Genomic DNA, 16,083 nt, shown 5'->3' on the forward strand with positions numbered 1-16,083 from the left:
GGCCAAAATGTTCAGGTTCACTTCCTTGTCGGCTGACTAGCTGATTACTGAGCTGCATTGCACAGAAAAATGTGTAAACTAAGTGTTAAAACGATTATCATAATTAAGCATTAGATTAGATTATATTTAAAGCATTTATTCCGATTATTGGTGAAACCAAACGATTCATTCTATTTATTTATTTTAGCAGATCGATTTAGTTGAATCGGTAGGATTTCCAATCGATTAATCGATGCATCACATGAATCGTTACGCTACTAGAAACTAGCTATGGTGAGGTTGGATATATAAATCTGTTTCATAATAGTCTCAACGCTCACAGCTTCATCTCAATGCCTCAAAATTGTTCTAATATTCATGATGTAACAGTTTCATGACCTATTGAATAAATGCACGCAAGCAATATGCTCATATAATTACATACAGTATCTGACAGAAGTCATGAATTTATTAATTAAGATAACATGCACAGTATATCACATCACAACAGGTAATAAAATAATGAATTGACTGGGTGGCTTTGGGCGACTGCATCCACAGTGTAAATGTAGCTTTTCTCATTTGTGACCTCTAAAGAGCCCTTCCACATCCTATCTTGGCCAGAATTACAACAGGTTAACTGCCTGGGTTCTTTATGCAAAATATTTAACTGAGGGATAGGTTTTTGATTGAACTCTTATGCTTATTGATCATATCTACGACAGTACGTACAGTATACGTCATTTTGCAAAAGCAAAGGACATGGAGGATCGGGGGTGTAGATTTCCTGTACTGCAGCACTTGGACCACTTTGCTGCACTGTTACTGTGGGCGTTGTCTTAGCGTCTCAGGAGTTTGAAATGTGGTTTATGTGGTTTTATGTGGTTTAGGGTACATTTACAGTGTGAGAAGCATGGACAGAGTTAAGAAAGATGCTTCTGGTGTTTCTGGTGCTTACGTGTGAACAAATATTTTTACAGAGCATAATGAGACATGGTCTGAATGGCTAATGTTCACAGTAAACTGCATTTGTTAGCAGCTGGCAAGCAATTCGCAAATTTAATAAGTTCCTGCCCCGTTGATGGAAAAGAAAATGACAGTTATTAAATGAACCAGAAAAAAAAACACAGAGAAATGTTATTTGACAGAAGAAATATTTAATGATTTACACTCACAGCAGGTCATTCCATGTCTCTAATAATATACATACTGATTTTATTCTCTTGCACTGCATAAAGCATTGTGAATTTAGCTACAATTATAAAACTAGCAAAAGTCCTGAGAGAGAAAGAACGAGAGCCATTCAACAACTCATTCCATATACATAGTCCGTATTTAAACCTCTCAATATTTTGGAGGCATTCAAATCTACAGTTCATCTCGTCTTAACACTTATCAAAAAGAAAACAAGTCTGGGCACGGTACGCAAATAACAAATAACACCAAAATAATCTGTTTTGTAAATATAAATTGCCTGTTTTGCATTTTAAAATAGTACATTTAAAAGCTCTTTAATGTTTAAATCGCCATTTTTACACAAATTGCTATGTCAGTACAATTTAAGCGAATGTTAAAATGATTTAAAAAGAAATCAACGCATATGAAAGAAAAGTGCTCGATTGTGTGTAAAAGAACAGAAGGCCTGGTGATAATAGTTACATGTTGTCAGCATGGATGACTGCGACTAGACACACGCTCGGTTTCTGCCTTCATATTATACACTTCATCCACTTCCATCGCTCGTAACAGTACAAAAGTGTGATTACACAGCTCACAGACACGTAGGAATGCTGTTATTGGCAAGAGGCTTCTCTGGCCTAGCAAACAAAAAGCAGACTAAGAGCTCTACCTAATACCGCTATTCACACATTCATCCTGCATTCATCAGCATTAGCCAAGCGCACACAGCGCCATGATAAAACAGCACTAATTACTGACACATCCTTTTCGACTGAAACTTGCAATTTGTCAAAGTGTGTTTGTTTTTGCTTTACTGGCTGATAATTCCTTTGCCAGTCCTGGTTCACCCGGTGTTTCACTGCCGTGTTTTCAGTCGCCTTTGACTTCGGGTGCCTAGTTGTTTTCCTGCGAAGCTGCGGTTTGCTAGGAAAAAAAGGCAATAGGAGAGGAGGGCATTATAGCAACATGTGTAAATGTTCTGAGAAAGTTCAGGCATCGCTGCATTTAATTTTTGTAATAATGTAGCTACACAACGTAGGTTTATAACATTCTAATGCATAAACACATATTACTAGGTTTATAACGTTCTAATATATTATTACAATAACAAACCTCATGTTAACATGCAACACAGTTTCCCCTTTCTCCAAAAATAATCTACGTTTGACTCTTAATACTAACATGTATATTCATTTATATATGCACATTTGATATTGCATTCCGTTTAAGCTAAACGGCAGGAAGCACTTGAACATGAAAACCCAGTCAAATGCATGTCTGGACAGTTGTACGGAAGGCTTCCACTCCGTAGATATCCGTTACTTCATGTAGGGAGAAGGCTACAGTGCAATCAAATGTGTCCAATTCATTCTGTGTGCCCTTTTAGACTATGACATCTTGACAAAGTATATTACTGAGAACAACACGGAAGGATGGTGGTGGATGGGGGGGGGGGGGGGGGGTGATGCTGAGGTAAGCACAAGACCTGAGGTGAATGTGCACCAATCTTATCGGAGGCCCGGTGTCGTAACACTCTCATGGCCAGACAGCAGTTTGCTCAAGGTAAGCTTAAGCAACGGCAGCAGCTTCAGATAAGACCCGCTTTATTTAGCGGAAAACGCGCAGAGCGACCAAAAATACGGCCCACGTGTATTACAGTGCAGGCTTTCACATGGAGAATTCATCTCCGTCTCCCAACAGAAAGAATGCCCTTTCAGCCACACCGCCGCTTACTCATGAAAACGGATTCCAAGAATTCTTTCCGTTCTGGAAAATGGATCTCAGAAAGCCTGAAAATACTGTATAGGGACGTTCCCGAATTCCACCGATCCCCGTGTTTAATGTGGGAGGATATGGCAAAGCAGCAGAGCAGGTCTTGCACCCTCCAGTGTTACATCATAATGCCCAAACGGTACACTGTTCAACTTTTTAACGCATTGAGAAAATGGTCTAATCGTGAACTGCCACCACTTTCTCTAGCGTGCGTAGGCACACGTCATGTACAGTAAACGAACGAAATCACCATTTCCCTCCGCACTTTCCCAACTTCACAGAAAAAGAGAACACTATGATGACATGACAGGCCTAAAAATTGGATTTGGCAACCAAATTGGGTGAACATGAGAAAACATACTGCATGCACTCAAAACAAGGCCCAACAGAGCTAAAAGAAAGAATAAAATCATGTCACTGTCAAAATACTTTCGGACTGCACTGTCAGGGCTCCAGGCATTTCGCGATCATTTTGTTTTGGTGTGACTATAAGACAAATAAACATATAAATGATTTGCTCTTTTGTGGCGCAGTTTAAGCTGCTCTGATTTGCATATGTGGTGCAAATGTCGATACCGAGTATTATGGTGCAAATTAATGACTGTAGAAATTGTAATGTATATGGTGGCCACTCCATCCCCCACCCCAGGGGCGTTACTATGGCAATTTTTACATTGTGTGTCATTTCGCTGAAAGCAAGTTTACCATACGAACGTCCCTGCTGTAAAATCCAGCTATTCCAGTTTGACCAGCTTTAAAATTGAGCTGGTCAAGCTGGTCATACGTTGGTCTAGCTGGGTATGAGCTGGTCAACCAGCATGTCCAAGCTGTTCATGAAGTTGGTCTGGCTGTGTATGAGCTGGTCAACCAGCTACCAGCAGTTTCAAAACATAGCTTAAGGTGGTCAAACCATGTCAAGCCGGGTGCTGGTCTTATCCAGTCAACCAGCTAAACCATGTAGAGCCGGGAGCTGGTATGAACTGGTCAACCAGCTATCATTTGTTTCAAGACCTAGCTTGAGCTGTTTTTTTCAGCATCGGTAGAAGGCATAATGCGGCCTATTGATTCATATTTTCGCCAAAATGCATCAAAAACGTATACCCTGTCCCTCCGATATTGCACCAAATATGCCGGATGCAGCACTAGATTTCAGACTGGAGGGGACGAGTGAGGGTCCAGGCCACACGGTAAAAAAAGAATGCATAGAATGGCGAATGACAATAAAGAACATAACAAAATGTAGGCTACTGCGTGTATTGTGTGCAGTGCGGAATAGCCAGTTCTGAAAAAAAGCCTCTCTCCTTTAATTTCACAAACATCCACACGTCTGACGCTTATGGCAAATTCCAACATTTCAACGACGATATGCATCTCTTGCGTAACAGGCATGTGTCATCCTCTGGTTCTTGGTCTAGAGCCCAGAAGAAGATGAAATCTGGTCTGAGGGCTGATGAGAGAGAACGGGTCCAACCAGGTTAAAAAGGCAGAAGGCCCAGCTATCAGAGCTGGCCATCTGAGGTAGTCTGGGGGGGGGGCTTGTTAAGGAAATACTGTTGCCACTTTTATTTGTTGTGAAGCACTTAATGTATTCTCAAACGTGTATGCTTAAATAGAATGCTGCACATTATTTCTGCTTTCAAAGCCTTAATGTCGGCCTACTGGCCGGTGCAAAATGTAGAAAATAACTTAATTGTGCAATGCCACAGCAAAATGTCGCACCACCAAATTTCTTGATTGCGCCACCAGTTGACAAAATTAGAGGCAGCAGCGGCACCAGCTGAAAAAGTTGACTGTAGATAAAACTAGATAACTGTTGATAAAAAGAAACTAAAAATCACATTTGTTGTAAAATACAAACGACAACCACAAGAGGTGGACGAATAGTTTCCTTTAGGAAACTGTGAAGGGAAAATATTTCACTTCAAACCTTATCTTGTTGAGTCTTGGTTTTGTGATATTGGTTTTCTCTACTGAGCTCTACTCTAATCTAGTGCAGGCGTTTTCAGTTTGTGTCTGAAGCAAGGCTGCTGCACACATATGCTGCTGTTTAGCCAACACTCAAACTATCGTACCAGACTTAACCTCCCCTCCCGCTCGACTTGCAACGATGACTATCTTAGTTTCAGAATATCTGCATTAAAAATATTCAGTGACCATAGGAAATGTACATGATGTACAGTAACATTGCCTCGCCCACCAAAAGAAGCTCAAAACTTCATGATCTTGCTCCTGGGATAGGCTGCTAGAAACCTGAACCGAGAACTACAGTTAAAACTAGAACAGCCACATTCCAATCAATGATGTTTTTGGACAGCGATTTTGCCACAGCAGGAAAAAAAAATTATCCCTTTTGCACAATAGTCCAGCTTGCCGATTTCAACTCAAGCAGGCTACACGTACATGCCCCAATTTATTTAAGCAATACAAACACAGTGCTTGCCATGGAACTGTAAAATGCAACCTTTGGGCACGATTCACAAAGCAACTTTAGGTCAAATATTAATGCGTCAGCATTTGAACATTTAACTGCTGGTTTGAGATCTGAGGTCATTCTGTCCCTATCAGCAATTTTATTACTTCCATTGCACCATTCTGCTTATAATTGTCCCAATATAAGAGCTCATTCCCACCTCTGTATCCTTTGCCAGTCACAGTATGCATGTTTCAGAAATGCAATAGGCTGCTCATGATATTCTTGAAAGACATAATGTTACTTTTAGAAATCATATTGAACCATAGATCAACACCGATATTTAACTCTTAAATACTTCAGACTGATTTATGGTAGCAATGTCTGTGAATGGTCTTTCATTAGATCTATAATCTTCAAAAGTGCAACAAGTTCCTTCATGAGAACTCTACGGTTGTTGATCCATGCGTATGTCAATAACTGCAAATAAGCTGTATGTCATATTGATAATGTAACTTGCTTGCTGTTGACATATGCACACTTTTTTATGTAATGTTCATGAAGACACTGTGGACTACCTACAAAGGAGTTATAAAGCTCCAAAAAAAACTATTAACAGAAAGTGACCTATATTCCAAATAAAAAACAACGTTTGGCTATTTTAATTTATGCTATGGGTTATACTGAAATGAATCTGCACTGAAGTTTTCAGTGAAGTCAACTGCCATTCATCAGAAGCTGGCGTAAATCCCAAGATAGCGGATGGTCAACTTTCCTTACAGAAACAATGGCTGTGTGATTGGTGGATTAATGGATTTGTGAGTAAGTAATTAAAAGGTCTTACAATTGGAGTCTTTTCTCCAAATTCACTCCAGAAGGTCATCTTGACAACGTTTTTGTGTCCTGTCCGCTGGTCAAAGGTCTGGCATTTGTCGAAGGGGGGGCTGTACAGGTGCAAGCTGATGGCTCCTTCCGTGTGACTGAAGTTCTCCACCCGGTGCAGGCCGTGGCTATCTGAATTTGACAAACAGCGCGTGCGTGTAGGGCACTCAGTCAATCACAAGCAGTAAACGTGGAAGGTCCACCCATTGGAGTGGATCCCGTAGCATAATTCACATTTTATAAAGCCACCAAACTAGACCATGTGTCAGCAGGTAATTGTGCCAGAAACATTTTTCCATGCTTACTCTCCATGTTCCAATCCAACCGCAGCTGTACAGTGCGGTTTGCTAAAATGAATTAACTGAGGAAGACACACACTTACGAGGCTATAGGCAGAGAAACACGGATTTAAAGGCATTGTGCTTGGAAAAGCACTTAAGTATTTACGTACGTTGATATTAGCCTTCCCAAAACAAAAGTCACACAAGGTCTCATGGGTTCATATATGTTGAAATATGAAATGTATTGCTAAATGATTTTCTCTATTACACTGTCATAACCATGTGGAAAATGTCCCAGTTATTGGACAGTTTCACATGAAAATTGTTATCATACGTGGTGTAAAATATGCACTTACAACTGTATAAGCAGTGTACAAGAGCAGTGATTTACCCATTTAGTACTTTTTCTAAGGATATTGTATCCAACATGGCTTATGAATTGCTTGTCTCAAAACTGTCTTTATGCAATTTGGTAATTTACTGGTAGAGAGGGCCGCAAAGCATGCTGGGAAGTGTAGAACCTGACCGTTTATGTACGCGCACTCGTTTTCACGCAGGATGCTCTGGCTCTTCATCCTCATCTCGGTCTGCGTGCTGTCAGCTGGCCACTCATAGCGGGTCTCCTTCAGCTGGCCCTGGAGCATCTTCATGAAGCAGTGGGAGTCTGTGTGGTCATGGATACTGCTGCAGATGGGAGGAGACCCAGGAATACTCAGGAGACAGACCACAGTACGTTCAGGGGGTCCCTCGTCGCATTTTCTATTAACGCTTTACAATGAGGTCACGTGAATTGGCATGAACTAATGTAGTTATTGATTATCTAAAAAGTTAAGCTCTTCAGCTTTGTTTATGTATTTATACGTCACGAATACATGCTAACAGTTACGTAGTGTTTTTAAGCAGAAGTCTGAAGTGCGCAAAGTTAGTGCCCTGCCACTGTCACAGGGAGCTTTGCACTCCTCTCCTGTTCTCATCTGTGTGAGTAATGACTTTTCACTCTACAGTACAGTGTGACACAGCCAGTGCTAACTGGAGTGGAGCTCACTAATGACTAATAGCCTATGGGCACCTGTTCTCTCTGCGATTCAGTTTTGCATGCTAAGCTCATTCACGTTCGGTCATTTGTCAGCTCGCGGTCATGGTCATTGTATATTATCTTGGTAATAGTGTAAGCTACAGATATGTGTATCAAAATGTTATTCCCCTAAAAATAACCTTGAATTATAGAAGCATATTAGATTTGTGTGAGTAGACATTATTAAAGGCCTCCCCATCTCTCTGAACCCCAGTTTCTAAATGCTGCAGCAAATAGGACGACACAGACAAAACATGTGTTTGTTATAAGGTGCGGAAGTCTGGCTTTTGAACTTGGTCCTGAAGTACAAAGGGCTTTTGTGTAATTACAGGAGAAAAGAAACACTTCACACCTTGCTGTACGTTTTTATGGTTCCTGTCTTTATATATTATATATTGTTCCCAGGATGCAACTGTATGATTTAAGGCTGAAAATGCAGGAGTCACAGTACAAACGAGCTAGCATTTTCTGAGTGCGGTCCCTGGAGAGGAATCGCATTACTCTGTTCTACTTTCCGCCTGGGTGAATTGAAAACCTTTAGGAAATGAGAAATTCCTCACCTGCCGTGACCTTCACCCCAACAGAGAACAATAAGATTGAATTTTCCATTTCCTTTATCCACCAGGTTCCTGGTGTACCTATAGGAGATGTTAAAGGCGTGTTAAACAGTAGATTTTAACTGCTACACAGTACTTCTCTTAAACCTGAAAACTCAAGTCAAACTAATTCCAAAATCGATATACAAAATGTTTTCATCATAACACATCCAAAAGAATATTATAATTCAATACCCAAAGCTTAGCGTTTTAGTGCAATGTGATATTTAACACCCCAAAGTAGGAAACAATAGTCCATCCCTACTCACTCCTTAGATACAACTGATCTGGAAAATCTGAGAATCCCTTTTTCAAACCTTCCACTAAGGACATAGGCTAAAGTATAGTTACAGACCAGTTCTATTGTTTTTTTGCGTTTCATTTCAAGGTTTATTTTTGACTATATTACATGTTTTTAGTGAGACCTGTAGTTTAAAATGGGCACAAATCAGCTGTTCTTTAGAGAAGGAGGGGGGAGGGAATGATTGCGGTTGGAAACTCAAAGCAGTAGCAAGACTGCAGTCACATTAACAGCCCTGGCTCCTGGCCAAGAGTCTTTGAATACCAGGTGCAACACCGTTTCTGAGCTCCAGAACAAGATACCAGACTGCCCTGTCCCACATTCCCCACCCCTTGGGTTGGATCTTTAACTTGACAACTTATGTGCAGCATAAGCAAATCGTATAAATAGATTCACCCATTTCACCAAAGCTGTACCATATTTTTCCAATGCCGTTTCATACAAGTGTTACCAAAATAACAAGCAAATTGTTCAATCGGTAAAAAACCCCCCCTGAAAATAGTATTCCTTTATAATTATGTAAGAATGATGAAGTCCAGCGTGGCTACACATCTATTTTCTTTCTAAACAAGAAAATGGCCGATGAGTGTACATCTATTTTTTTGGTGTGCAATGCAGAGTTCATCCAATTAGACCAGTATCAACTTGCATATACCAATTTCATTGAATGGGATGCATTCATGAACAATGCTTCTGTTATGAGTTATGGCCTATAATGTAGAATCAAACAGCTTAATCGTAAAAATCTAGTGCCAGACAGGTTATTTTGACAGGTGTTTGACATTCTTCAGCACATACCGTTTCGTGTATGCGTTTTAACAGGTAACATATCTCGCAGCCTATGCCCATTTAGACCCAGGTTTTAAAAAAAACGCACAACAGGCTATTCGTGAAAGCAAAGTGCGCGAGAGGCTGAACACGAAAAAAAACAACCCGCAGTTGCTGCACGTTCCAATTTGTGGACGTCCAGTTCCTGCTGCTACAAGCACGTGGACGTCATAAAAACCCTATCCCGTGGGCAGATATTTTAACTCTGCGGGTGTGAGTCTGTATGTGGCTTCTGATTGGTAAGTTCGTCCCCACCCTCCAATGCCTCCGCAGTAAAGTCCACTCAAAAGCGGACAGACTTGAAAAGCTGTTTGCCGCCACCTATGTTTCCACATTGAAATGAACGCAGGACAATGCACACTCCACAAAGCATGTTTATTTGTTTTTAAATCTCGTAATAGACAACCAAACAGTAACGCGTTAAAAAGCAGCTGGTGTTTATAATAATTCAGTGTTCTATGTTGCCGAACAGACCACCTCTGCAAATATGGACACTTAAGCGTATAGTAATAAAGTCAAATCACGTCAAGTCCATTGTAATCGCTGATTGTACCTTTAAAATTTGAACAGCAAAATATCGATAAGCGAGTCTTTGAAATATTTTTGACTTGCTAAAACAATCCATTACAATCCAAAACAATCCTTATATTATTTGCTAAAGCAGGCTACATTCTGAATATGTATGCATGCATGTATTTATGTATGCACACACATTGATCATGTCAAGCAATCCTGTAAAATGTAGCCGAGTTGTAAATCTAGCCATTGCAAGCAACGATATAGTCTATATTTAGACTCATGAAACTGCAGCCCTTAGCTTAGTGTACCCTTGCTGCGTATCTTTGGGAAACCTCTACGAGGCAACACGCACATAAAAAAATGATTATGATAAGGAAGGCTGTTTTATGTAGCTGATGGCTTTGTTTCCATCTTGGATGGTCCTCTATAAGTCGATATGAAGCCGCTTCTTGTTATGCATTTCAGTGACAGACGTTTTTTTTTTTTTTGAGCAACGTGGAGGTTAATGTTCTTCAGCAACTTCATACCACTTATACAGAAAATGAGTTTTTCTGAATGTAAATATTCGAATTATTAAGCTGGAAGTGCAATATTTGATATAAGATTTTAATAAGCAGTCGCTTTCACAGTGATTCAACAGCAGAAGCAGCAACCGCAAAAACGAAAACCACAATAATATAAAAATCCTTTACCTGTACTGGTCGAATATTGCGTACTTCTTCCATTCCTGAGGATTGCTTTTATAAGCTTCCATTATATTCTTCACTTCATCGACATTAATGGAATCACTTGCAAACTTCTCGTGCAAAATCTTAATCAAATCTTCTAGTGTTTCAGGGTTATTCACTTCGGTTTTCTCCATTGTTAATTCAGACCACTGCTTCGCTGCAACTATTTCATTAACGGGCATCGCTACTCTTATAGAAATTTTTGAAAAAAAAAAGTTTTGGGGGGCGGTACCAATATGACACATGGGGAGTGGCAACAGTCATTTAACAAGTCACCATATCTTGTCATCAAAATCCAATGGTTGTGGTGGATTACATGATAGACAATGTACTATATATAGTACACGTTCAAAACTCTATTCGTAAAATTAGTATTTTGCGGGGGAAAATAAATATGTCCCTCAATCAACCCCCTTATGGCTGAAAGTAATGGTTTAATCCTCTTTGTCCAGTGCACAGCTCACAGCTCTGTGACAATGAGCTTAGCTAGTCTAAAGAGTCCTTTGAACTGTTTCAAAGTCCTCTTAAAAACCAGGGCGCCTAGATACCCTTCTTACGACAATTCACATTATCTTTTAATACATTTTGGAACTAAAACTTTCTATGTTCAAGGTCTATGGAATTAATTATCATTCCATAGTACATTACCTTTAAAAAAATTTAAAAAAGTACACAAACCTTACTGGTGTTCATCCTTGATGATCTGGTTATTTATATTTTACCAATTAAAAGTCCCTTGACTAAGTTATGTGAGTGTGATAACGTGATATAAAATATTGATCTCACACATTAGCTTGAAAACATTTTGGCCAACAATGCATTGCCATTCAGTATGTATTCAAAATCAAAGAGTAACATATTAGATTCCGGCTCTGGGAAATACTTTGAGTTTGAAACTAGCACAGTTAGTAATCTACTTTATTGTTTTCTGACATACTTATAACCATTGGCAGGGGTTTTCAGTTGGCACTGGACACTGAGAGGCAATGATCTCTGATATATAATTCTAAAAGAGTTATTGAATAGTACCAATATTCACTCTCTTACAATATTTACAGTCTTAGGCTGTATGAATTAACCACATCATTAAAAACCATATCAAGAAGGCATCCTATTTCATAATGATATATAGAAATATCAGCAGAATACCTGGCGTACTCAAAACAATACAGTTATGCATTGGTTATATTCCAATGCACAAACAGGAAAAACAACAGTTTTATAAATAAGTATTATAATAGTGATATTCATGTTAGTTTCATTTTCAGTTCGTTCTCAATTGTATGTCACTCTCAGTCGCATGGAAATAAATATTGTCAGCCAAACAGCTAATTTAGGTAAATGTAGGCATCACTTTCTCACACAACCTCTCTTTTACTGTCACATTACTAACACATTTCAGAAGCAAAATGTTCGGGAGTTGTTTTGGGAATGGTTTTTGAGCAAATTCCATTGTTAAAAGTGCCATGTTGAATTTTATAGTTAATATAGTTTATAGTTTATATATAAAAGTAATCCCCCTCAAAAAAATATATTTTATGTTATTACAGATACAGTGCAAGTATGTACCAAAATTAAGCGCACATATGACAAGAGTAACTAGGAATTCCATACATTCATCTTTTGACTGAATTTACATATTCAGTTTGGCAAGAAGAATAGTTTTATGATTTGATAAGAGAGAGCATGATTTGAATTTGTGGATTGATGCCTCTTCTGTCATTTCCTTGTGTCTTGGTTCTGCCTGTATGCAACTCCTGCTCACAGGGAAATCTAAAAAGTCTCACCTAGACTGGCAATCATCATTATCAGTTGAACTTTTCTTTGCTTTATCACAATTCTTTATCAAATTATTGTGTTCTCACTGAAATGTGGGTCATAAATATCTTGGTCGACTGAAATAATAAACAATAAACCATGTATGCTGCAGGCATCCAGAAGATAGAGTTGGTGCTCGAAACAAATCAATAAACCAATTGTGCTGTAGACCTCCACAGTGGCATATAAACTTGCCGTTTCAACTTGTGCAAAATTTCTGATTTGAAGGTGCTTCAACTTCATTTCAGTCCTTGATCGGCTAACTTGAAGCCCGTGTGTGTGTGTGTGTTTATTTCATTTACAATAATTATTCTATAAAATGCTTATTCTTCCAATTATTCTTCAACACCACATTCATTGCATACTTTTTTTAGGACAAATCATAAAAATCTGAACGATCATAGAAAGCTGAGATATGACTGACATGAAATAATTTGAAAAAATCTGAAACTCTGGAGTTCCTGCAAATTTCACCAATGTTATGTGTTGGTCATAAACCAATATTTTGGTCCTTACAATGTTCATCAAAGCTTTCAGTAGAGAGAGATATAAATAAATACGTTTCTGTCATGAGTTCATTATCACACTCCACCCTACCCCATGTCTTTATGTGGCATTGCAGCAATAAGCAATACACTTCTGCCATCTGGTGGATAAAATTAATAAACAAAAGTGTTAACTGTTCATTACAAACAACATAATGCAGAGGACCACGAGTTCATGATTTGTAAGCACAATCTGACACTGTGATTTTCCTGCAAGTTTCACCAATGTTATGTCTTGGTCATAAACCAATATTTTGGTCCTTACAATGTTCATCAAGGCTTTCAGTAGAGAGAGATATAAATAAATACATTTCTGTCATGAGTTCATTATCACACTCCACCCTACCCCATGTCTTTATGTGGCATTGCAGCAATAAGCAATACACTTCTGCCATCTGGTGGACATAAATTATACACAAGGTGTTGTCCATTCAATATAATTCATGAGGGCCATAAGTTTGACTTCTAAGCCTTTTCCACATCAAAAATAATTAAAACATCACACTTTTATGGCAACTTATATTACCTTAAGTTATATACATTACAAAAACCTAAATTCTGGAAAATACTTATTAAGCAATGTCAGTAATTTCAATCTTTTTTCATTATCAGGAGAGGCTTAAACCTACTGTGCCCTCCAGAAATACTGGCTCCTTTCGATTAATATGAAAATAAAGTGCTGGATAAAATTCACTTATTAACACTTATTGCACACTTTCTGTTCTCAGCAATATGAGGAAATGACACAACATTTTATCCACATACACACAAAAATGTTATTCCAAAAAATATGTCACAATTATTGACATCCCTCCATTTAGTACCCTCCCCTTTGACACAGACGACAACAGTCTTCCCCTCTCATAATATATGTGGTGAGAGAGCACAAACAAGGAATCAGAGATTCATTCTCCATGCAAAATCTCACTAAATCTGTCTCAATCCTTGCTCTTCACTTCTGGACTCTCCTCTTTAGCTCTCTCCAAACATTTTTTTTCAGTGTGGGTGAGGTCAGGGGACTGGGATGGCCATCGATTCTGTGGTCAGCTAAAAAATGTTGTGTATTTGTTATGCTTTTGGCTCATTGTGCTTCTAGAAGATCCAGCCACGACCTGGTTTTAGCCTTTAGCAGTGATTTGCTATAAAATCTACTGGTACTGTACGTGTTCGTAATTCCAAGTATCCTAACAAGGTTCCCACGGCCGTTGTCAGTCCCACAACAATGCAGACATCAGCATACTTCACAGTCTGAATAAGGCTTGTTATGGGTTCTTAACTCTAAACCCACCTCTGGTGTTTACAGCCAAAAAAAGCTCTAAACTTTCTGCTTCTTAAAGGTACAATAGGTAATTTCGCACTTCTAATGGTCAAGAGAGGGAAAGCAGCAACAAACACCTTCAAAGCACAACACTGTTTATCCCTCCCCCTTCTCTGTAAACGTGGTGATGTTGACGTTGATGTTGGCTGTGGCAATTAGAACCAATTTTCAACCAATGAGCTTGAATTATTGTACAGTTATACACTGTTTTGGTGCAGTGTGTTGGTCCGTCAATTGTATATTTTGAAACCTATAAGGACTATAAACACAGACAGAGGGTGAGTCAACATGTCAGTGAGCCTTTTTCAATGATAGGAAGGGATTTACAATGGCCTTGTAACAATGTTTTAACACAAAAATCTTACCTATTGTACTTAATTATTTAGAACTTATAAAACTTATGCTCTTAATGATTGGATTATCTCAACCATACTCCATCTTGGTCATTTGTATAAGCACCAGCTACAGTCACAGACTGCAGGTGTATCCTAAAGATTTCACTGTGATCCAGTACAGGAATGAAGCAGTGTAATCTATAGAGCTGTGAGAAAACTAAAATGAAAGTAACTGGTTGGAACAAGAACCAACACACAGACCCACCAGGACCGAAGTGTACCCCTGCTATAAACTTTTCACATATTTTAAAAAAAAATCTCATCTGTTATGCCTTCCAAGTAGCGTATTGGCATTGAGGTGGTGTCTACTTGTAATTTTGGAGACTTGGTAATCCCAAGATGCAACTCACTTCTGCAGTTCTCCAACTGTAATAATTTGAGATTTTTTTGCTTCAAAATTAATTATCCTCATCTTCTGGGCAGATTCATCCCAAATCCAGTTGCTTTAAACTTCCTATCAAGCTGCATGGCATGAATGAATGTAATGTAATGTAATGTAATGAATGGGGCGTTAATGTGCCTTGAGGCGAGTTATATACTTTTGATGTGGGTGCCAACGTGCAAACTGCATATACCATGGTTCCATGATTGCCTGGTTGGTTTAAACAATAACATACAGTTACAATCAATATAAGGTTTTCGCCTGCTAGCTAGACCTTTTATGAATTGCCTGAGCCATGCCATTGGTTTCAAGTAGAGCTGTTGCGGAGTGGGTGTGAGAGTGTAACAAGCATTCACTTGGTTGTCACTGAGAGTATGTGTTTGTATATGTGAATTGGGGTCTGTTGTTGTGTTTATTAAATGCAACATAAATGAAAAAACATTTGCACAAGAAACTTCCTAATTAGTGCTCTAATGTTGGAGATACACTCAGTGAGCACTTTATTAGGTATTTATTAGACTTTTTTTTTTTTAAGACTTCTACTGCTGTAGCCTACCCACTTAATCCCCGAGTTATGTTGCGTTGTGTGTTCAGAGATGCTCTTCTGCATCCCACTGTTGTAAGGTGTGGTTATTTACGTTAGTGTCACCTTCCTGTCAGATTTGACCAGTCCGGCTCTCATTAATAAGCTGTTTCTGGCTGTAGAACTGCTGCTCACGTTATTTATTATTTATTTTTTTCAACATTCTTTGCAAACTCTAGAGACAAGTGTGCGTGAAAATCCCAGGAGATCAGCAGTTTCTGAGATATTCAAACCACCCCGTCTGCCACCAACAATCATTCCAAAGTCAAAGTCACTCAGATCATATTTTTTCCCCATTCTGATGGTTGATGTGAACATTAACTGAAGCTCCTGACCCGTATCTACATGATTGTATGCATTGAACTGCTGCCACACAATTGGCTGATTAGATAATCACGAAAAAGTAGGTGTAATAAACTAAAAATGTTCCTAATAAAGTGTGTGGCGAGTGTCGGTATTTTCAGGACTTTTATAACCTTATGTAGATCAAC

The 16,083-nt window shown here is 38.8% G+C and overlaps 1 protein-coding gene across 1 annotated transcript; it reads right to left on the reverse strand.

The window, feature by feature from the left end:
* Window positions 1-1,116: 1,116 nt before the first annotated feature.
* Window positions 1,117-10,722, reverse strand: cdo1 (cysteine dioxygenase, type I). The gene is made up of 5 exons (XM_061260489.1): window positions 10,516-10,722; window positions 8,140-8,217; window positions 7,031-7,188; window positions 6,186-6,355; window positions 1,117-2,082 (listed from the first exon to the last, which is right to left on the reverse strand). Exons 1-5 carry the CDS (start codon window positions 10,683-10,685, stop codon window positions 2,053-2,055), a joined length of 606 nt encoding a protein of 201 aa, XP_061116473.1. The 5' UTR covers window positions 10,686-10,722; the 3' UTR covers window positions 1,117-2,052.
* Window positions 10,723-16,083: the final 5,361 nt, after the last annotated feature.

The sequence above is a fragment of the Conger conger genome, chromosome 11 (genome assembly GCF_963514075.1).
Source record: "Conger conger chromosome 11, fConCon1.1, whole genome shotgun sequence".
NCBI lineage: Eukaryota > Metazoa > Chordata > Actinopteri > Anguilliformes > Congridae > Conger > Conger conger.